The 22,500-nt window shown below is 51.0% G+C and overlaps 2 protein-coding genes across 4 annotated transcripts in view; one reads left to right on the top strand and one right to left on the bottom strand.

Moving 5' to 3' along the window:
- The window catches only part of LOC126575539 (uncharacterized), a 24,112-nt gene extending 3,947 nt beyond the window's left edge, over nucleotides 1–20,165 (bottom strand). The window contains exons 1-2 of one of the 3 annotated variants that reach the window (XM_050236278.1): nucleotides 20,045–20,165; nucleotides 18,521–19,276 (exon numbers count right to left, since the gene is read on the bottom strand). The gene's annotated coding sequence lies outside the window, so the exon portion shown is untranslated. The other 2 variants (XM_050236279.1, XM_050236281.1) reach the window with 2 other exon arrangements.
- Nucleotides 20,166–20,542: 377 nt separating this feature from the next.
- The window catches only part of LOC126574952 (ATP-dependent RNA helicase DHX33), a 2,302-nt gene continuing 344 nt past the window's right edge, over nucleotides 20,543–22,500 (top strand). Inside the window, exons 1-3 of the mRNA XM_050235381.1 lie at nucleotides 20,543–20,713; nucleotides 20,789–21,476; nucleotides 21,548–22,500. The exon at nucleotides 21,548–22,500 is cut by the window's right edge and continues 344 nt beyond it. Of these exons, the coding sequence (XP_050091338.1) occupies nucleotides 20,589–20,713; nucleotides 20,789–21,476; nucleotides 21,548–22,500 (1,766 nt within the window). The 5' untranslated portion in view covers nucleotides 20,543–20,588. The remainder of the gene's footprint in view (nucleotides 20,714–20,788; nucleotides 21,477–21,547) is intronic.

Below are 22,500 nucleotides of genomic sequence, written 5' to 3'. Positions count from 1 at the left end.
AAACAAACACGTTTGCCGATTCGAGATCGGGGATACCAGACAAGCAAGCGGGGGGCAATTGGCTACCACCATTATCGGAGCATCGAGAGCTGCTGCTGCTGCTGCTGCTGCTGCTGGTAGTACCACGAGTACGCGTTGTCACGAAAAGACTTTTTGTTGGGTAAATAAAAGCCACACAGAGAGGCGTACTTCGTCGCGAATTCTGTTGTGTCCATCACTGGATTGTGTCCGAGCGTTCATCCTTTTTTTTTTTTTGCTCGAACGAAAGTTGATGCCACCATGATTGTTACCCCAGGACCAAACCAGACGGTTTTCCGACCATAGGCCATCGGTCGCCATCTGCCGGTGAAACAAGACGGTAATAATAGTCATCATAACCCACTCCCCTTTACAAAACATTGTTTATCGATAATGCAGCTCGGACGGTTGATCGAGAACGAGTGATGAGGGCGAGAGTGGCATTTGAATGTCCCGTCTAATGCAACCCGTTGCCGTAGCATGGCGGGGACCGTGGACAAAGTGTTTGCTTATAAAATGCATTCCACTCGAAGGTCCCTGCTTCTGCTGCTGCTTGCGTTGCGTTACGGCCGATAAGGCTGTCTAGACGCCGACAGCGACGCCATGCTGACCACTTACATGTTGCGATACCATTAGCAGACGCTGAAGGTGATTTCGATAATTGAGACTCAAACTGCGATTGCGAAACGGGATCGTTATCGTTAAAGAGAGCAAAACGAGCGAGAGGTTCAGCAGCACGATTATGCTCATGAGCACAATCGAAGAAAGGCATTCACAATTTCACTGCACTTTGGAAATTAGGAACAATTGAAGTGGATGCTTGTTCGACAATTTCTACCGTTAATTATGCTGTGGTGCTGCTCGCAGATTCAGTTTCGTCCCTTACCTCGTTGAAACATTATTAACTTATTGAAATGCGTGCCAAGCAACGTCAATAAATACTTAGATTCATTCCAATCGACCGCGATTCCAATCGAACTATTGCAATTAAAATTCCAATCACAAAAAAAAAACACTGATCACCCCATGTTAAATGCACCCGTCCGTGAGAAGTAACAGCTCGGATGGACGTCTGGGGCCCGTTCATCATGCATTAATTACAGCCTCTTTGTCCGGTACTCTTCCTCGGGCATTGTGAGTAGATTAGCATAACGTGCACTTCCTGGCGTTTTTTTTTTCGACCCCGAGAAAGCACAGGCGCAGCACGAAACCATTGAGATGCAAGGTCATCACGATCGCGAAAAACATTTATATTGACCCCCGGGCGGGGGATGGTGGTCTGAGGATGACGAGGTTAAGTCGCCACGCTCATCCTCGCACTTGATGTGGGGCATACAATTTGCATTTATTACCTTCCTGCAGCTGTGGACCAGCCCAGGAGGTGGAGTGAACGCACCGGAACGTAGGGCGCGGCAACATTGTCGGAAAACATCAGCTGGCCAACCGTGTCAGCGGCTGTGGCCTTTCTCAGGGCATCTATTCTTCATTCTTGTGGCCACGTGTAACACCACTAATCGCCACCCGCACCCCTTGCCATCTTCACTGAAACCTGAAGAACCGCACCCTGAACTCACAAGCATGGAGCAGTGTTCGCAACTGGAACGGGGACATATGGTAGCCTATAGCGGTTGTTTGTTGCAGGTGCCCTTTGATGAGTAGTTGGTTGCAGTCACCGTCGCAAGCCACCCTTCAATAAATTCAAGTGGGACATTTCTTATCGCATCACTTGTAGTCGCTCGCAAATGAAACATGCTGAAGATTATATTGTTTGCTAGTGAGGGTAGATGGCCGGGAAAGTACCGCAGCGATCGGTGCGACTGGAAGGCAAATCAATGGAACGGAACGGAAAGAATACCTCAACGCATAGCCTCAATTGCAGCAAAATTGCATCGTCATACGGGGAGAGCACTTGATACCCGTTAGATGTGCATTATCATATGCACACATCTGACGCACTGACACAGTACTAACAACGTCACGCTGCCAAGAGTGTCAACAGAGACAATGGAACCGATGGGCCGCACCCAAACACTTGAGTGAAACGTGTCGATAGCACGTTCTGGACTGTCATGTTTTAGCATACGATATCGAGAGAACAATCTAATTCGACGAACTAATGGAGGAATATTGCCAGAGAAGTGTATGATCTAATGCAACTAAAAGTCCGAAAAGCGATAAAGTCGTTATCGATTCAAATGAAGATGTTGGGCGGTCATGGAGGTATTAATCTCTGGAGACCTAGCAACAGAGGATAAGGCGTTACGTTGCGGTTATGGAATTTAGAAACGCACCTGCAGTCACCGAGCTTCTAATCACCCTGCAGGGGTCGCGGCGTCGAGCAGCATCGAGGGCAGAGTTACAAAGTTTAAAATAAGTTACATTCTTGCCCATAGTCATGCGATAACTTCACTTCCTTTCGCCAATGGCGCACGCCTGAATGACGCCAGCCACACGACACATCACCACTTCCTTCAGGGAACGCAAACCTTATAGGGGGAAAACCCATTTTGTGGGAGGTTTGGCGCCACCGTTGTAAGAAAGAGGGGTGGCCACCTCACCACTTTCCCTCCAGGATGCGACTAAATTATGGAGAATGTTGGCAAACTTTTGCTGCTTGCGATACGATAGACATCGACGATTCGACGTGCATACGACGTACCATATGATGGACGGGGGTTTGCGTGGTACTTCCCCCTTTCCTGCTCCTCCTCCTCTCTCTCTCTCTCTCTCTCTCTCTTGTGCGCATTTTGTGTCCTTCGCCTTGGCAGACATTAATCGATCGTTTCCCAACCCAAACCATCTGGCGTTCTGTACCATACGTGACGTGGAATCTTTTTCCACCGCGTGTCATTAGTGCTTCAGCTGCGTGGGCTCGCGAGGTCCTTGATATCACAACCACGAGGCTTAAAAAAAATTGTAAATTTTGCGCTGCAATACCTAAATCACATTGGACAGCATTGGGTGCCGGTCGATCGGCCGGTTGAAAAGTTCGTTTTATTGCCCGTGCGCACGTCCCTGACCTTCGAACCTTTCTAACCTTCGCACGCTGTTGGCCACCTATTTAGCCACCCCGTCCAACCTTTCTCCCCGCAGCAAACCTGATGGAACCTCGATAAGCGCCCCTGCCGGAACCCGAACGCGAATGTACGATTTTGGAAAATCGAATTTTTATCCAACCAGAACGGGAACTCCAGCCACCGATGGAGTGTGTTTGTGAGTGTGTTCGTGAATAAAACCCCGGCCGACCTCGAAACCCGGAGAGGTCAGGGAGTGCAGGCTAAAACAAAGCGTAAAGGACGAAACGAACGTTATGTGTACCACCAACGAGCACCACCAACCCAACGATGATTATGTGTGGCCAACCAGGCTGGCTCCAAACCCGTGGACCTTTGCACGAGCTCCATCCTTTTTCTCCACTCTGATACCGCCGTCTTTATGGTCATTTGCTGCCAGAATAGTTTGCTGGCAAGGCATACGCTGCTGTGCTGGCTGGCTAGCGTTTTCTGGCACCGGTTCCGCCATTCCCAGACAGTCTGTCACCCGCGTGTGTTCCGATGGGCTTGCCCGAACAGGCTGTTTCACGGCCATCTCCCAAACCCCGCTGGTAGAAGATTGTTCGCAATAAAATCAAGGAACTTAATAAAGGCTTTTGTGGAGCGTGATGTTTTTGTGCGATAAAGGATTAAGAGGGCGAGCCGTGTGCGAGCTGGCCATCGTCGGCTTTCGCGTGATTTTCGCGTGGAAAGCATACAAATGGTGACCACCCATTCGTGCCTGCTGTATGGTTGAGAGTGGAGTTGAAGGATTTACGTTGCTCTTCAGTTGGAAGAAACAATTAGAACGATCAGTTCAAGAGTGCTTATCGAACTAATGAGACAACTAATCGAACTATTCGCAGCTAAATGTAGCAACGAGAACGAGCGTATTATTCTGGCACGTTTATTCTCCACGCAAGGGCTCTTTCCATTATCGCTGTCAGGAGCATGTGGGCACGCATAGGATTGCCACCACGCAACCACACCCCTGACAAGACACTAAACAGCACCAGTGGGTCTTGTAAATTACCATTAAAAAGCCAGTCACGCGACACAATTTATGAGACGCCACCAACGAGAGCGAGCAGCTTGAATGGAATTATATCGCAATAAATTAAAACAAACGAAACGAACGAACGGAATGTAATTGCTCGACCAGAAAACCAACCAACCAACAACCACTTTTCCCGTTGGGATTCTGCCTCGAGAGCCGATTATTGATAGCGAAGAACGCCCCTAGACAGAGTGGGTGCCAGAGCTTAATCCCCCTTGCCGGTGTGCTCTGAAGGGTGTACCGGTGGTCCCCGGCAAACAGATAACCATCGTGCCGGGGTTGCGGGATGATAATTAAATTGTTTTCATTCCAGTAACACCATTGAACCGCAGCATGTCGGACCCATCGATCAGGAAGCGGTGGTGACGAACGGTGGTGCCGAATGCGAATTAAGGTCAACCGGTCACCCAACCGGTGGGGCATTCCGGGGACATTTTTCAATTAAACTCCTACAAAACTCCACTCCTATGTCACGACGGGCTGGGATTTAATTTATTCAAACCACATCCCCATTGACATCACCAACACCATCACCACGAGCAGCAGCAGCAGCAGCAGCAGCAAAAGCACCGTCGTCTGTCTGGTGAAGTGAAGATGCGCTAGCCACAAAAACATCTCCCTCCAGAAAACTCCAGTCTCTGCGTCAATCAATACACCGTATGCTCGCCATCCTTAATGCTGGGACCACACCGCACACCATCCCGATAGCCATCGGTAAGCATCACCATCATTGCACTGCACGCATGACCTTCTCGGGGAAGTAGCGCTGGTGCTGGTGCTGGTGCTAAGGATTGGGACAATGCGGTGAATGGATGATTTAATTTTATGCAAATTGTATGCGCAACACACAAACACATGCAGAGAACAGAGAACGAAATCCTTGTATCACGATGGAGCTTCCGTTCTCTCAGGACACACTGCTGCTGCTGCTGCTGCTGCTGCACCCGCGGCAGCAAGCAAACAGCCACCAAAGGGCGGATATTCCGGTGGCTTCCGGTTCATTTTCAACCGCTAAATAAGGGAACACAACGAGCCGCACCCACCGCAAACACACATCTCCTCCCCTTCCAGTGGGCGATTCCTGTTGGGGCGCGCGCGTAGCTTTTTGGGGGGGAGCCGAAAGGAGGTTAATCAGTATGCGGCATCCGCGATACCCCGAAACCGGCGCAAACCATTACCAAAATGAGCCCCTCACCACCCATACGAACCACGCAGTCCAGCGATCGCTTTAGTTTGCCGCTGCACACACGACGCTGACGCTGGTGACGTCAGCGACAGTTTGGTTGTGTTGAATCCGGTGGATTAAAACCCCTCCCAACCACTCGAAACCACTCGAAGGCATATGGATATGACAGTTTCTTCGTTATCTCGGCCTCCACCCCTTTCCGAACACGGTGAAAAGTGGCCGAGAACACGGTTGATTAGCATTCCAATGCCGTTGGCGAGACGTTCCACCCATCGAGCTCGCAGCTCGATCGACTGACCACATGGGATGGATTGGATGTTTGATGACTCGTACACCAATAAAATCGGCACAATAGAGAACGAGTTCTTGGGCTGCTAGGCATATGATATGCCCACAAACAGTCGCTGTGTTGAAGTGCGATGAAAATGCAATCGATACTCGCTCACTAATTGCTCTCGTTCCCCGAATCAGCAATGCAATCAGCAGCTGCAACACCAACAGCTAAGGGTGTGCATTATGGATGCGCCGGAAATTGGAACTGATGCATCCATCTCCCACCGGATGGCATAATTATGTATGATATTGACCGATGGGCGATGGAGTGACGTTTTTCCGTTCCGTCAGTCCAATCTGTCATTAATTGCGTTTTCCTCGTGACGCATAACAGCATCACGCTCATGGGGATTTGGTGTGGCGGCCGTGTGTGGCCTTTCAATATCCCTTAATTGGGTTGAGTTGCTGCAGCATCTGAGGCCGTGCGATCGTACGCGTACCGTCGAGTGGTTGTGGTTGAGCTGTCTGTTGACAAATAGGTAGATTAAATGTGTTACAGGAACAGCGATATTAAGAGACTATTTGACGCGTATATTTTATGTGGCCACTGACGAGGAAATCCTTTTTTGCTGCATCTCGTCCCTTGTTACCTGTTGTTTAGGGACAGCAACAACACTAACATGATGCTTCCATCCTAAAAAGTATCATTTGAAAATTAGAAACATTCCACAACAAGTCCCTGACACCAAGCCACTCTCCGCCATCACCACTGCAGAGTCTTCCCAGAGGCAAACGAGCAAACGATCACGGTCGACAGCAGCAGCAGGAGCAGCATAAAACACCAGAATCCCTGTACCGGAGCCCCGGGAAAAATGAATCCCTGAAAAACGAGCACCATCGACAAGGACGAGGCAAATGATCTCGGTAGCAAAAAAAAAAAACACCGAACCAGAATTGGCACCACAAGTGGACCACAGAGCATGACGTAAGTGGTGCTCCGAACGACTGGCATCAGGATATTCTTCACCACAATGGGATGACAGGTTCCAGTGGAGCACAACTGCCAAAAAGCCCCATAGCCGCCACACTTAAGCAACCGTCCGCGAAGGGGTTTACCAGGACGAGCACCAGGGATCATCAATATCTAATGTCGCCAGTGGCAAGGAGCGCATAATCATCGGTCTCGTAAGCACCGTTGCGCGTCGCGAGACAATCTTTCCTCGTTTTTTTCCCCCTCGTTAAACCGACCAGGACACCCCGATGCTGCGGAAGGATATAATTTAATTATGCCAACGGCTTGTTGATATATTCCGTAAACATGGTGCCGGTTCGCGCCACGTGCATGCTAGCACCAGGGACTCGGTGCTGATTCCCGCATATGTCGACGATGCTACCATTCCGTACCGAGGTTTGCGCCAAAGTGGAACGATAAAGCAAATCTTATTTATACACAAACCACTCCGTCAGCTACCAAAGAAAACCTCAGGACTCCGTTCCGTCATCTAGTCATCGTCTTCCGTTTCCGCAAAGTGAACGGAGAAGCTTTCCGATACCGGATCCCTTCGCTTCCGGAGCTCCAGAACAAGAAGGTAGTGGAAGGGCACGAAACCAATACCGCAATGGGCTCGATGGTGGACTCCGTTGACCAACTGGAAGCCCGAGCAAACGGAATTGAATTGGAGCAATAGAAAGGAAAGAAAGTAATCACACTTTAGCTCCACAAATTGAAGACCAAATCCGGTGATGTGACGCAGCACAAAACCCTCCATTGAAGTTCTCCCCCCCCCCCCCCCCCCCCCCCCGGGGGGAGGATCATCATGCCCGATTAGTCTCATTTTGTTGTTTCATTTCCCGACGAGCTTATAATTGAATCATGAATCAAACATTCAACATTACAAGAGCATCACAGCAGGGACGAGGTCGAGACGCCAAGCGAGAGAGAAATCTGACGAGGCGCGGTTTCCAATCATGTTGCTGGTGGTCCCCGTCCGCCGCACCAGACCAACCCAAATTGTGTACACTTTACGGCTTCGGCGAGCGTATCTTTCGCTAACCAAACTTGTAAACCCCACCCCCCACCGTGTGTTGTTGGGTGATGTGGTCAAAACCTCATCTCGGTCGTAGTTGACGCTTATAATTAACGGCTCCCCGTCGTCGTGGTGGTCCTCCTCCTTGGGGCATCATCACACGTTTCGCGATCGAAAGTGGGACCAATAAACATGTATTTCTTCACGCAGCACACCCAAAAAAAAAACTTTCGTGTCGAGGGGATGAGCGGAGAATGGCCGAGGAGAAAGTGCACGAGAACGCGTCATGCAGTTTTATGATTGTCATTCGGAGAGGGGCGCGTGATTTTGGATCGGTGCTCCGGTGGACTAGTTCGTGCAAATCCGTGTTCGTCTCATTTTTTGTAGAGTTATAGATATGGAAATCAAACGATAATTGAGAGGCGATCTTATGAAAACAATAACAAACTGTAATCTCGCTGCCAAAGGTGATGTATCGAGTCTCCACCAGAGACAACCCACTGTAGGTCATCTTCAAGGTCCAGTTCTCGACCAGTAAAGTGAATCCCGGTGCAGCAAAAACTCCCTGCCCCGGCCTAGCGCGCTGCTACGCGAAACGAGAACGTGCTCGCTCTCTCTCCCCCTTGCTATTTGGCTATTTTGGTCAAAAACAATGTATTTGATTATGTTACGTGCTACAGGGCCCATAAACCACGTCCGAAGAAGCACATCCCATGGCGCCAATACCGAAAAAATCTGGAACACAAACACCGAGCGAGCGAGAGGAAAAGAAGCGTCCACGGCGTCCGAGCAATGATGCGACCACGAAGGATGTGTGCTGCCCGGCTGGATCGATTTTCGCTCGATCCCGTGGTGCTGCTGACCACTCCGACTCCGAGTCTGACGCCAGACCTCCTTCCTGGGCCAATGGCTGGGCCGTGTGGAAATCGTGTTGCGCCCCATTAATGATGTGTCTAACCATTATCGACAGATTTCCCCGTTCCGCTCGATTCCAGGCGTCCTTCCCTTCCCTTCACCGGCGGTTCCTTGACGCCAACCACAGGCCACCCCACAGGGGTTGTTGTTGCTTCGAAGTAAACTTTGGGCGGGAATCGCCGGCGAGTGGTGTGTTCTCGCTATCCAGCACGGATAGCACCTCGTCACCCCCCCCCCCCCCCCTCCCGGGGTCAAACGAGGAAAATTGCGGGGAAAACTCCCAAACAAACAGGGGGAGCAGCGTGCGCGCGCGCGCGCCAGCCAGCCAGCCAGCCACTTGAGGTCGAGGAATATTTTTGGAACGTCCCGTGTTCACCGTCCTGGCGACCGTCCACTGGCGTCTCCGATGCGCTACTACCCCCTTTTTTCCATATCCTAAGCAAATAGTGTGGCCACGAAAGGAACGCGCGAAATGAAGGAAATTAATTCCTCTCATTAAACACACGGCAATAACGGTGAAGGAAGGAAGGGTGGTGGGTGTGGTGCGCCGGTTTTAGTGGCCGCGTGCCTCGCTGTCTAACGCGTTGGACGCGCGCACTGGCAACAAGCAACAGCTGCCACCACACGGTCGACGCGCCTGCCCTTCGTTTGTTCATTCGTTGGTTCGTGGTGGCCGTGTCAATTAGCTGAACCGATTTTGGCACGCAGTTTTCCGCTTGAACGCTTCTGTTCGGGAAAACGCAAACCAACCAGACGTTCCTGGGGGGGGGGGGGGGGGGGGGGGTGGAAGCGTGCTAGCCGCGTGTTCTATCTGCGCACCGGGCGATCGGATGATGATAGTTTCTTGGCCCACCACCATCACCACAACGTGGCAAACGATCTCTCACGTGGCCGCGCCCGGAGAGCGAGCGAGCGTCGCGGATGCGATTTATTTTTAACCTTGAATTTGAATCTAAAAACAAAATCAAACAGATACAAGGCGCAGACCAAGGTGCAGACACGGTGGAGAGACACAGAACGACGACGCCAGTGGTGGCCAGGGGGTGGGGGGCCGTGGGGTGTGAATCTGAATGTGCAACATACCTATGTATCGTTGTGCGTCGCCGTCGTCGTGGTCGTCATAATGTGACGAGCAAACGATGGCCGGACCGACATTCGACTGTGGGGCCGTCTAGCGGAACGTTGAATCTTCACCTTTCGTTAAAATCATCATATTCTTTCCGTCAAACGAACACAATATCGTGGCCGTGCGATAAATGTTGGGCCCGAAATGTCGTGCTTGGTGTGTGGTAACAACACGTCACCAAACCACAATCACGCGGCCGCGAGAATCAACGTTGCGCGAATCGCGAATCGGTGGCGATCAAGGTTTTTGGGATGTCTGCAATACTTTCCCTGCCCCCGCAAAGGTGTGCCGTCGCCTCTTGTCATGTCGATCGAACGGCTGGCACAAAATGCCAACTTGGATTTGTTTAGGAGGGACGGGGGGACCACCAGCACCGTATGTCACCACGGTGTGCACGAGTTCTTCCACGAATTGCCTCGCGCGGCACTCGAAACAAAACCAGCTGGCTGGCTGGCTGGTTTATGGACGATGAAGGCAGGAGAGGAATCTATAATTAGTGACACTGCCACGCCGGGTGCATCACGATGTGTTGTGTTGCGCGGCATTGTCATGCTCATTCGCGTGCCGGGTTTGGCAGTGCAAACCAAAACCAACCGCGCGTTATTGAAGGACCACAATTGAAGGGCATTTTCACTTCATTACCGGTCTGTTCAAGGTGCTGTTCGGGAAAATGAGGGAAATCGGATGCACGAGCAAACGGCAAGGGAAAGCATTGGCGCCCAAGCAGGTGTTGAAGGTGAATGTTTGAAGGAAACCTTTTCCACGATTCCCAGACACTTTTCGGTGCTGAAGGCCTGGAACTTGGCGAACTGAACGAAGCAATTATGTCTTTGGAGATAAAACGTTCCAGTTTTTAACAAAAATCACTTCAATTTTAATCAAAAAGAATCTACAATTCAATCTAATACATTTTGTACATTTATTGCACAGTTTTTGTTTGCAGATTTGTGAACGAAAATTTAAATGTTCAAAGCGATCAAGCAGTCAGCAAACGTTCTCGTTGCCTGCACAGATTATCCACCATTCGTGGTAACAATCTGAGTAGCCATAGATTATAAAGTGACGAGAATTTTCAATTTCAGTCCCGGTAAATCGGGTGTAGGTGCTGCTTCCCTAGAGCGAGAGTCCAGTGAACTTTCCAGGGTGGCCGAACATCATCCGCAATTTCCACTACCAACGCTGTTCCGGCGCCGAAGCAACTCCGAAGACGTACCGTGGTAACACTTCATCAATCATTTGCTTCCAAAATGTCCCACCATATTGGCTCCAGCGCGAATTCGAAGCAGTAACTAGTGCCCCCTTGACTAACCATCAGAGACCTGTGCTGTACTAAATTCTGAATGGTCCACTTTCTTCGGCGAAAGTGCGACCACTAATCGTGGCGCGACGGCCCGCGCGATAAGAACTTAAAAGGCCACCCTCCCAAGTCGGTCGGAAGCGTAGCGTGCAGCCGGTGAATAATTTAAGCCCTTTTTCCAAGCCTGTGCCTTGTGAGCGAGCTATCTTGCGTTGCGATCGGGCCAGTGCACAGTTTTTTATTCTTTTAATTTTGCCCTCCTTTGTCAGACGGAGAAACTCTGGCGTCCGAGCGTGCGTGCGTGCGTGCGTGGTTCTGCCCGCCGTGTGGTTTTGCGAGAAATTAAGCCACGGCGGCCCCCGCAAATTGTTGGAGCTGGTGGCTGGTGCTTGAAGGGAGTAGCAGAAGTTTATGCAAACAACCCTAACCGGTGTGTGCTGCTGCTGCTGGTTCCTCCCAGCACCACACCACGTACCACGTGTATTTTTTTTTCGCGTCTCCACAAAGAGAGAGAGAATAAGAAGGAACCGGTTGAGCCAGGAGACGAGCAATGAAACGTCAACCGACCGCCGGTCGCCGTAGCATATGCTTCATAAGCTCGCGCTCCATACCGTGTGCCATCGTCCCGGCTGGAATGTTCTCGGAATGGGTTGAAAAGTCGCATAAAAAGGCGATATGTTGCTCAGGTTCGGCACCGCCCTGGGATGTGGGCATATGTGCGGTGCTGTTGCTGTTGCTGCTACCTGCATCAAGGGGTCTTTGGGATCGGGCAAGATTAAGAACGGAAACGAAAGAGGACGCGGTCCCACATTCGCCAGACTTTGCAAGCCAACCCTTCGCTTGGCCCCGACATTGCGTTCGTCTTTTAAAGGCATTAAATTAATGTGACTTGTTTTGGGGGCCGGTTTTTTTTTTCGCGAAGCGCCTCCACAGTGTCGGGGATGTTTGGGGAGTGAGAAAGTGGTGGTGGCTGTGCCGGATAATGGGCGCCAGAAAGAACGAACCCACACCGAAAACCTGCCCCGCCGTGGAAAGGTGTCTGAGTGAAAGGGCGCTGAAGCGAAGAGTGAAAACCACACTTCAGACCCCGGAGGTCAGCGGTTTAATGGGCTCATCATCTTAGAACCACGATTCTGCAACGTCGTTCGTCCAGCCGGCCACTTGGTCGGTCGGCCGGCCGGTTGGACAACATTGTTCCGTTTTAATTGTCAAATCCGTAGCGCCAGACCACATCCAGCACCAGTCAATGTTACATTTTGTATGGTTTTATGAGAAAAGCAACCTGTGTTCATCAGATCCCCCCAGTGTTAGCAGAGCGGTGTTGGTGGCGCCGCTTCCCCAAATAATCATTTGTAAACATGAACAATGTACCATCACAAAGAGAGGAAGTCTGTCACTCATCGCTCAGCGTCGCGTTTATTGAGTCAACGAGAAGATGGCATGTTGAGGCAATGGTTGCTGCACCCTGTTGCGTTGAAATGCGGGACTGAAAGTCTTGAAAGCTATTCAAAGACATTCATTAACGGCGACGCCTTTGGGGACACGGTTTTTGTCACGACAAAGCAATAAGGTTGGGTAAGGATCATTTCTTATCACGATCTTCCTGCCGCGACAAGCACAAACCAAAATCACGCCATCCTCTTCAAACCGCTAATTGATTGAACCAAAAGGCAACAACCCTTACCACCACCTCAACACGGCCAATTGACACTTGGATCGAGCATCTAGACGTCGAGATCGGATCGGAGCATCGCACCATTGCGCGTCACCCAATCGGTGATTGCGCTCGATTGCGCTCGAACATCTGAAGATCGTTGTTCAAGTGCACAGCTTGCTGAAGCTGAGCGTGCGCAAATGTTCAACATATGATCGTGCTCCACTTGAGGGCGAGAATGTGAGCACGCCCCGCTCCGCGGGCCATTTCCGTTCCGGTGCCCATTAAATCCTCTTCTCTCCGAATCTTTACAATTCTCGTTCTCACCGGAATTTCCTCATGTAGCCCGATATCAAATCTCGGTGTCGTGATAAATTTGAACAAACTGTTCTCATATAAACTCTATACCGTTACATTTGCGCAAAAGGCCGAACCCCGGCGATAGCGCGGTGTGCAACGAGGCAAATCGCCAAGCGGTGGCGTCATCTGGTTTTTTTTTTGTGAGGACTCACCATCCACTTCACAACCAATTGGCGCCATACGGACGCGGGTGACCACCAACGGGGTCCCCATCTTGGGCGTTACTTTAAAATGCCAAAAAAACGGCTTCCATACTTTTTGCCCTCCGTGCGCGTCGTGTGTCCGTGCGCCGGGGACAAAGAGAAGATGTAGCCATTTTTGGGGGGGGGGGTGTTCGGTCGGGCCACGAGAAACACACTGTTGTGGCGATATAGCTGTACCACAGCACCCCAAAGGCAAGTTGACGGAATAAATTATATCGTCACCCAGACGGCAAAAGGCAATGGCCCACCCGGGACCATTCACAAATTCCGCCGTCACGCTTGGCGACATTTTGTGGTGAGATTCGACCGGCGGTTCGCGTTCGCCCGCCGCCTTTGACCGCCGGTCGGTGGACGACTTGGACGACTGGAATAGTGTGGGCAAAACAGGCTCCCAATACCTTAGGCCAACGCGGTAAGATAATTCCTATTGTGCAGACCGTTAGCCGGGTGAACGTTATCAGCTCATCAACGCAAAGGTGAACACATCCAAGGAACCATCAGATAACCTGATACGGCCGGTCAGGTGTTAATGCAGCTGCAACTATCACCAACCAAGCAGCAGAACGACGATAGTGATCACGTTAAGCCCAGCACGTCACACTACACGCTCATGGCTATTAAAACGGTTTGTTCACGGATAGCACGCTGGTTGGGTGCGGTGTGGCTGGGTGGGTGTCGCTTTGCTGGACACATCAGTCAGTCGGTTCCGCTGGGACATGCAATTCAGCCATTAACCTACTTCGGATCTAATTCCCGGCGAACGATGCCTGAGCTCCACTCTCAGTGTTCTATCACAATAGGGAAGCCCCGTCGCCGTTTGATGGCCTTTGATTTGTGCCGGGCGTACATTAAAGATGAGTCATGATATACAGGCTCGTCGGAGGGAGACGATGCACAGAAGATGACCACACAGCGCCGACTGCGCCACACAGGCATGGAGCTATAAATAAGCTCTACTTCTACTCTATTGCCCTACCAGGAGCAAACCTCACGTGGGAGCGTGTTATAGCAGTGCCTCACCTCTCTCGTGCCTGCTGGACAAACATTGGAAACGCGGGCGGACGTTGCTATCGAACGCATTCCAGGATGCAAAGGTCGATGAGTTCGATGGAAAGGTCGAATCACGGAAGGGAATGGGAAATGCCCTCCCAAACACTACTGTGTGGAGCACACTTTTTAACTTCCTGGCGCGTGTTCGTGGGGCTTCTCACAGCACAGCCACTGCATTCAATTGATGATGGCACGCCGGTCACCGTGGGAACCAGAGGCGAACCTCGAACAACGGTAGGATGGCGCCGAAAGGTCCTTGGCAGACAAACGTACAGCCAGGCCCGAGAGTGGAGTGTTTCTGGTGATTACAGCCAGCACCTCGGGGTGCCGGCAGCTTAATTTGGGTCAATTGAAAGCTGATTCGCTCACAATATGAACCCTGTCCTCACCACTAAACGTGTCATATAAACACTATATGATGCTGCTGGAGGAGCAAGAGAGAAAGAACGAACGATGCAGAGAGGAAGAATGCGTTCGTCAATCACTGATTATAGTTCCGCCACAAGTCGATCGGATCGGAAACGATGGTGGTCTTGTTATCAACTAATACGGCGAGAGAAACATTCTAAACCGTATAATCGTACTCTCGCCGCGATGGAATGCCACCATTGATGACATAATCACAGGACTCACGCACTGTTAGCATAGCGGCGCGCGCGCGCGCTCGCTCCCTTATCATCCATGGGGTGATACCGACCAGAGCTCAATGCAGTCGGGTACGCCAACGGTTGTCATGATTTGGTGGTACACAACGGAGCGCTATCGCTTTGATTTTCGGCGTAATCAATCTAGTCCGTAGCTATCGGAAGCTAATAATTCAATCATATCTTTAATGACTTCCGCAGAAGTCATTCGTTCCCCCCACCCTGCGCCTGGGAACCTCCTATTAGTCAATCAATCATATCTGTTTACTTTGAAGCACAAAACGCATGGGTCGTTCACGCACGAGTTATCGGCGACCGGGAACTAGGGAATTTCTTATCAGTGGCGTCTCGCCGAACCGGGAAACTGGCACTGATAACACGACGAAGCCTTTCGAAGGCAGTGCGCCACCGCCGCGGTCATTGGGTGCATATGCATCGTTATGGTAGTTGTCCGCATCCGTCAGCACCAAATGCATTGATGTAAAAAAAATACTATTCTTGCACTGGCGGGCGAGCTGTGACACAATTGGTGTGACTCACAGGCAGACTTTCCTGCGTCCTTCTGCTTATCTGCCAGCTAGGTCAGTGGCAGCAGCTACACAGCAGCATTACGCTTGGCACGTAAACGGAATGGTGGTGGCAATAGCCGGCTGATGGCCCGGCAGACTTGCGTCTGCTTGCGTATGATAACGAATGGCTTACGGTTACAAGCACTTGTCTATTCCGTCCGCAGCTAAACGTGACGACGGTTTGCGAACACGTACCGCCGGGGAAGGAGGATGTTTAAAGGCTTTACAATCGCCATTAACTGTCGCTTACCTTTGTTCGGGGGGTCGAATTACCCGGGGGCGGAGGAACTCCCACGAGGCACGAGTCTGGCCGTGGTTTGTTTGGCAATTAATGCTAGCTGCCGGGCTGGCATGTTTTTTCCATTTTATGAGTGCTTTTTCTGGGTTGCCTGTTTTCAAGGCTAGGCTTGATAATCCAACTGAGCAAATCTATTCAAAAGGGATGAATATTATTTTTTTCCTTTTTTAAGTCTTCTGCTAAGTCTCCAAAGGCTTCCAAATGAATCAAATGATTTCGGGCCTTCACCCTTCACCCTTCACGCAATGGGAATTTATCATACTGGTAATCGTTATAGTATTGGAGCATTGCGAAAGGAACCAATCATCATTAGAAACGGAACGAATGCACCACGTGACCAAAACTCAGCTTACATGTATACTCGTCCGCTAATCTATCGTAAGCCACCTACAAGCCCACTCAGCTTGTCCACTGCATCAAGGAAATTGATGATAAAAGTCCAAACTTAGTCGCCTATCAATGACTCGATCTATCGGTGGGCGATTGCTCGATTAGCTCCTGCACATTTACGCTCAAGAATAGAAAATTATACCGAACCGGAACCTGTCTTGTGACTGGGTGGGTAGGTTCGAATAATGGATCGAATCCCGCTTATGCGTACAGACCTTTGCAGGGAGGCTAATGATCATCGGAACCGCTACGACGCAACGAATGAACCAAAAAAGAGACCCTTTGAATGGATGAAAGTGGTTCCTCAACGAAATACTCCACTCTGTCCAGAGTGCTCTTGAAAATGGTACGAAAACTGGTGATGGGTTCCCTTAATCCCTCAACGAGCCAGCTGATGATACCGAGACACAGACTAGGCAAAGAGTGACGATTGACATCGATCGGTATTTTTTTCCCCCAGGACGGGAAAAGCGGAAAACTTGGAAAATTAACAGTCTGCTCATGGAAATGGCTCAAGATATGGATTGTGAACAATTTAATGGGGTGCGTACTAGCTTGCATCGGACGATTGGCCGGACTCTAGGCGGAGCGAAAGACGCGAGAGAAAGTGAACTTATATTACGCCAACCTTGGCCTCCCGTCACCACCCTTTCGGAAATGGAAAATGGATGAGGTGTGAGAAATCGATTCTGGTGGAGTCTCTCGGTAACTTTCTTTCACTTTCGCCAATCCACGACGACGACGACGACGACCAGTGGCTGACGGGACCACCCTCGAACGAACCGTCCATCCAACTTGCTCTCGATTGCTCTCGATGCTGCGCCGGATGCTACGACCGGGGTGGGCCAATCACCGTGTTTCGTGGCCCTAGAAAGCGCACGAGAGCGAAACGGACGAGGTGATTCCACCCGACCCTCACTATGGTCGCAGGTTGCAACGCAGTTACGCGACAACACCACCGGCAAGTCGGTCGCTGGTTGCCACACCGCAGGCACGTCAACGAAGTTCATACTGCACCACTCACTGACCGACCGGTTCCATGGTCGGAGACACTCTCGGTGCCATTCGCCACCACAACACAGCGACCGAAGATGGATTTCTACGAAACCTGCAACCCAATTGAGGCATCAGGTATGTGACTAAGAAGCAAAAAAATAAAGCAAGGGAATTTCCTTATCAGACAGCGTGGGCACCGTAACCTGTTGCGTCAGACTGGTTACTGCTACCTGTCGACAAGTAACTGTCGGCCAGGCGCCGCTGCATTCCAAAAAACCTACGAACCACGCCAGGCAACATTCCTTAACCGGCGAGCTCCGCCAGAACTAGATCCTGGAGATACAACTTATATGCGGCACAGAATAGAAGACAGAGGCCAACAAATATGTTAACTGTTTACCGGTTTGACTCAATATATTTAGTACAAACTGATTAGATGTACTTTAGGGCATAGTTGGCCGGACTGAAACTAATACATCCCCTGGCTGAGAAGGCTTTCCACACCGCAAGCATCCACAGACAGACACCAATCCGTGTCCCCGAGTTGGAAGCCTCTCGGAACAGTAAACAGTGAGTCGGCAAACGTTAAGCGGGGGATTTACATTACACAACAGTTTCGAAAACCTTTTGCAGCGGACATTCCGTTCCGCCAACGAGCAGATCGTAGCAAGATATTGGATATCATTTCTATAGTTCCGTGCGTGCTTAGTAACCCGTTTCCAATGGTAACTGCGCGGACGGCAGGAGTTGCATTACTGTGCTACAAATAGAAACATTACTTCGTATATATATATATATATTTTTTTTTTGCTTCAATTGGACCACCGGACTGGCGGGGCTCCAGTGCGTTCTTGCTCTCCGCCTCGAGAGGCCGATGCTTGACCGATAATCGTACGCACGACAAATCGTTAGCGCTGAGTTCCGGAACAACGCACGCGCTCGCTCGCTCACTCCGACGCTGGCTGGCAAAATGGTGCAAAATCACTAGCCGGCATCCGGGACTGCGGAGCCACTGGAGCGAGAAAGGTTAAGGTAGATGCAATTTTCCACGCAAAACATCCGATAATAGGAAGGCTAGCTTGGATGGATGGAAGGCCGCAGTGGAAAAGCGCTGCTGACTATCGCCACCCTGGATAAAAGGGTGATAAAAATCATTCTGAAGAACGAAAAAGCAATAAAAGCTGGAATTACTGTGCGTGTGTTGATAGGCGGCCAAGCATGGCCGACCAACGATCAGCTAATTAGTTGGTGGCCTCGTGAAGCAGCAGAATCTCATCAACGGCCAAAGGAAAACGAACCAACACGCTCCCGCGATGGATTGCTGAACAGAGTCTAGACACAGAGGAGACGACCAATGCTTGGCACTGCCACAGTCAACGAAAATTTTCACCGTCCCACCACCACCGATTGATCCTCTCAACTTACCTAGCGAACAACGGAAAAGCGTAAACCGCTCTCTGGCTGAGGTTTAATCCCGGGGCTTTTTCGTACTTTTTGCGTACCGGACCTAATTGGCCTATATGCCGTATGCGGGACGGGAGTTGTTGATGATGTTGACGCAGCGGTGATGCTGTGCCCCGCTGCTACTACCCGGTCCCTGCCCGTCGATGTCGATGATGATGATTACGGTGTCGGCAGCAATTGGTTTCGAGTGGAGCTTGCACCGGATTCGCAGCGACTAATGAGCACGTCGGGGCCTTATCCACCTGTTTTCGGTCACTCGGTCAGTTAGCAGTTAGATGATGTTGTTGTTGTAGCCCAGCATACTATGATGCTCTCCAAGGCGAGCGTACTTTCCGATAAGGGCCCGCAACGGGATATGCTACCAGACCGGAGACCTTGCTCTGGGCGGCGGGGGTTTCTTTACACCTCTCTCCACATTCCACTTGGCCAGTAGGTCACCAAACAGACGAGCCGCTTTCACTAATGAGCATCAAACAACGTGGAGCACGCACGTGGATAACACTAAACCAACACCGAACACACGATTATGCTACGACCGGAATGCAGATGGTCTTCGACAGAGATGCGGGTGGGGGGGGTTGCATTGGCGCTTATCTCACGGGTTGCACTGGTGTGCTTGCGAACACTACACTATTAAAATTGCAACACATTTCCACCGGCCACCGCGAAACCAACACACCACCGGAGCGGACGAAGCAGAACTAGCGGTAACGGGGGCTGAGAAAGGGAAGGGTAAACGAAAGCGATGAATGAGCTGAAAGAAGACCGGGAAGAAGGTACCCCAGCTTAATGGCCAGCTAATGGGCCAACACAACAAAACGGGGCCCCGGTTGGCGGCGCCGGGGTGCTGTTTTCATTTCGTTGATTAATTAGAAATATTGACTTTGCATGCCATCTAATTGATTGATAAGCATCGCATTTAATTAGGTTTCGCTGCCACAGGAGTGCTGCTGCTGCTGCTGTTGTTGGCTATCAAAAAATCATCCCGGGGGTACGCCACTTTAGCTTCGAGGTTCCACACCACGCCCGGGGGTTGGTGGCAGAAACCGCGATAAGGTCACAAGGTCCTCGGGGTGGCGCGCAGGCGAGGTCAAGCGGTGCGTGCGGCGAAAGTTATTGATTTCCACTCCACTCCACCGCCAAGGAGGAACAATCTCCTCTGGCCTGCTGGCGTCTTGGGCGGAAGAAATTGCTGCAATCCTTCGCAAGGATGCTCGGGAAGGGCAATGTCTGGCAGTGGTGGCACAATTCACTCGGAAACACTGGTGGTCCGGGTGCGGCGGGGAAATCCGCACATTTTTATCGAGAGCTGGCTGCTGCGTTTGCGAAGCGACGCTCGCTTCGCCCCTTACCGAGAGGGAGAAATTTCGGGGCGTAAGTGAAAGCGGCGGGCAGATTTTTTGTGCCGGCCAGAAATACGTTATCACACGAAACGTTTGCCCTCGAACACGGTCACACGGTCACACGGTGGAAAAATTAAATTACGTTTAAAAGCACTCCGGCATCCAACGCTCGCAACGCTTCTTTCAAGGATCCGCGGTTCCGCGAAAGGATCTCGGGGCCCGTGGCTTGAGATAGCAAGATGCTGCTGCTGCTGCCAGCGAAGAAGACTGCGAAAGACCGCCTCGTTCGCACACGACCTGTTTTTTGTTGTAAACGATTTTCGAACTGTGACCTGAGCAGGAATCGTTTATGGTAACCAATTGAATGGCCTGCTCGCTGTATTTCAATCGGTTTCTAGTAAAATTCGGTGAACTAAATTAATCGTTTTTATTTCTTAATAATCCGAAACACAATAATGAACACAGCGAGTGCCAATAATTGGTGTAAAATGCAAAATAATTGATTTAGTTTCCACGACCTCGCTGCTAAACGCAGCATCGAGGGGAAATCGCGGGATACAAGTGCTATAAAGATCTTATAAAAGATGGCACGCGCCGTTACTCGACCTAATGAATTGGAAGCGGCGATTCTTTGCGGGAGAAGAGTGTTTACATTTTTCCGGGAACGAAAGAAGAGAAAATTCGGGATGGATTCTGGGCTTTCCAGCCGCAATAACATGGGAGGCCATCAAATGTCGCGTTCCTACTCCAAGCAGGATGGCTCCAAACAGCAATCGCGCCAAGCACTGCCCATCTACTCCGTGCGCAAATCGTAAGTAAAGCCGCCAGCCTCGGCACGTGTGTTGGGGTTACCGTTTAACCTGCCCGGGATACCTTTCATCCGCAGATTGATGGAGTTGATCCGCAAGTCACCCACGACGATCGTGCTGGGCGAGACGGGCAGTGGAAAGACGACCCAGATGCCCCAGTTCATCTACGAGGCCGGCCTGAACGGGGACAAGATGATCGGTGTCACACAACCGAGACGCGTGGCCGCTATCACAGTCGCAAAGTGGGTGGCCATGGAAACGGGCTCCAACCTGGGCGAGCAGGTCGGATACACGGTGCGATTTGAAGATGTGACGTCCGAAAACACGCAAATCAAGTACATGACCGATGGTATCCTGTGCCGGGAGGCTCTGTCCGATCGGCAGCTACGGAACTACAACGTGATCATCCTCGACGAGGTGCACGAGCGTACCGTATCGACAGATATCTTGCTCGGAATTGTAAAGAAGGCCCAACAGACGCGAGCCGCCAAACGAATGTCCCCGCTCAAAGTGATCATCATGTCGGCCACGATGGATTGCGATCATTTTGCAAGTTACTTCTCCGACTGCCCGATCGTGTACCTGCAGGGACGCACGTACCAGGTCAAGGTGTACCAGATGGTCGAAAAGATGCACTATATCGAGGCCTGCCTTAAAACGGTGGTAGAGATCCACCAGTCCCATCCGGCCGGAGACATTCTCGTGTTTTTGACCGGCCAGGAGGAAATCGATGCGACGGTCAATAAAATGCGTCGTCTAGCGAAGGTGAGTCCCGGTCTTACGCCCTCTTGAATTGCATCACGCATTTATCGGTTTCACCTTTCTTTTTTAAATAGTTTTTTGCTTCGGATTTACCCAAGCTAGCCGTTTATCCGATGTACGCCGCACTGCCACAGACCCAACAGCTGGACGTGTTTAACCCAGCCCCGGCCAACGTTCGCAAAGTGATCTTTGCGACAAACATAGCGGAAACCTCGATCACCATCAACGGTATCCGGTACGTTGTGGATTGTGGCCGAGCGAAGGTGCGCACATACGATCCCATCACGGGACTGGATATGTTGAAGGTCCAGTGGGCATCCCAGGCACAGGCACACCAACGCACAGGACGTGCTGGGCGCGTAACGGATGGTATTTGCTTCCGCACATACACCCGATCCGATTACGAACGGATGGACAAGATGACTGTGCCAGAGATTTTACGCTGCAATCTTGCCTCCACCATACTGCATCTGCTCGTGCTGGGAGTCAGCTATAAGGATTTCGAATTCATCGATCGTCCCCCGGAAGAAGCGATCGTCGGTGCCCTACTTGAACTAAAAGCACTGAACGCGATATCATCAGTAGAAAACCCGATCCTCACAGCGCTCGGCAGCAAAATGGCACGCTTCCCGTTGGACCCAAAGTACTCCAAGATGCTGCTGGCCGCGCCAAAGTTCGGGTGCCTCGAGGAGATGCTAACCATCGTTGCCATGCTTTCGGGAGAGACCATCTTCACGAACAGTACACAAAAGCGGGAGCAGATGCTGATTGCACACTCGAAGTTTTACGACAAAACGGGTGACCACATAACGCTGCTGAAGGTGTTTAACGAGTTTAAGACCAAGAGCAAACCGAAGATGTGGTGCTTCGACAACTTCCTGCACGAGCGTAATCTCACACATGTGGCCTCGGTAAGGGAGCAGCTAAGCGAGATCTGTAAATCGCTCGAGATGCCAAGTAGTTCCTGCGGCAAGGACACGATACCGGTGGCAAAGTGTTTGCTGACGGGGCTGTTCGCTAACGTGGC

Source organism: Anopheles aquasalis, chromosome 3 (assembly GCF_943734665.1).
Source record: "Anopheles aquasalis chromosome 3, idAnoAquaMG_Q_19, whole genome shotgun sequence".
Lineage (NCBI taxonomy): Eukaryota > Metazoa > Arthropoda > Insecta > Diptera > Culicidae > Anopheles > Anopheles aquasalis.
The sequence above is the reverse complement of the archived record's forward strand: the minus strand, read 5'-3'. Positions and strand labels throughout refer to the sequence as shown.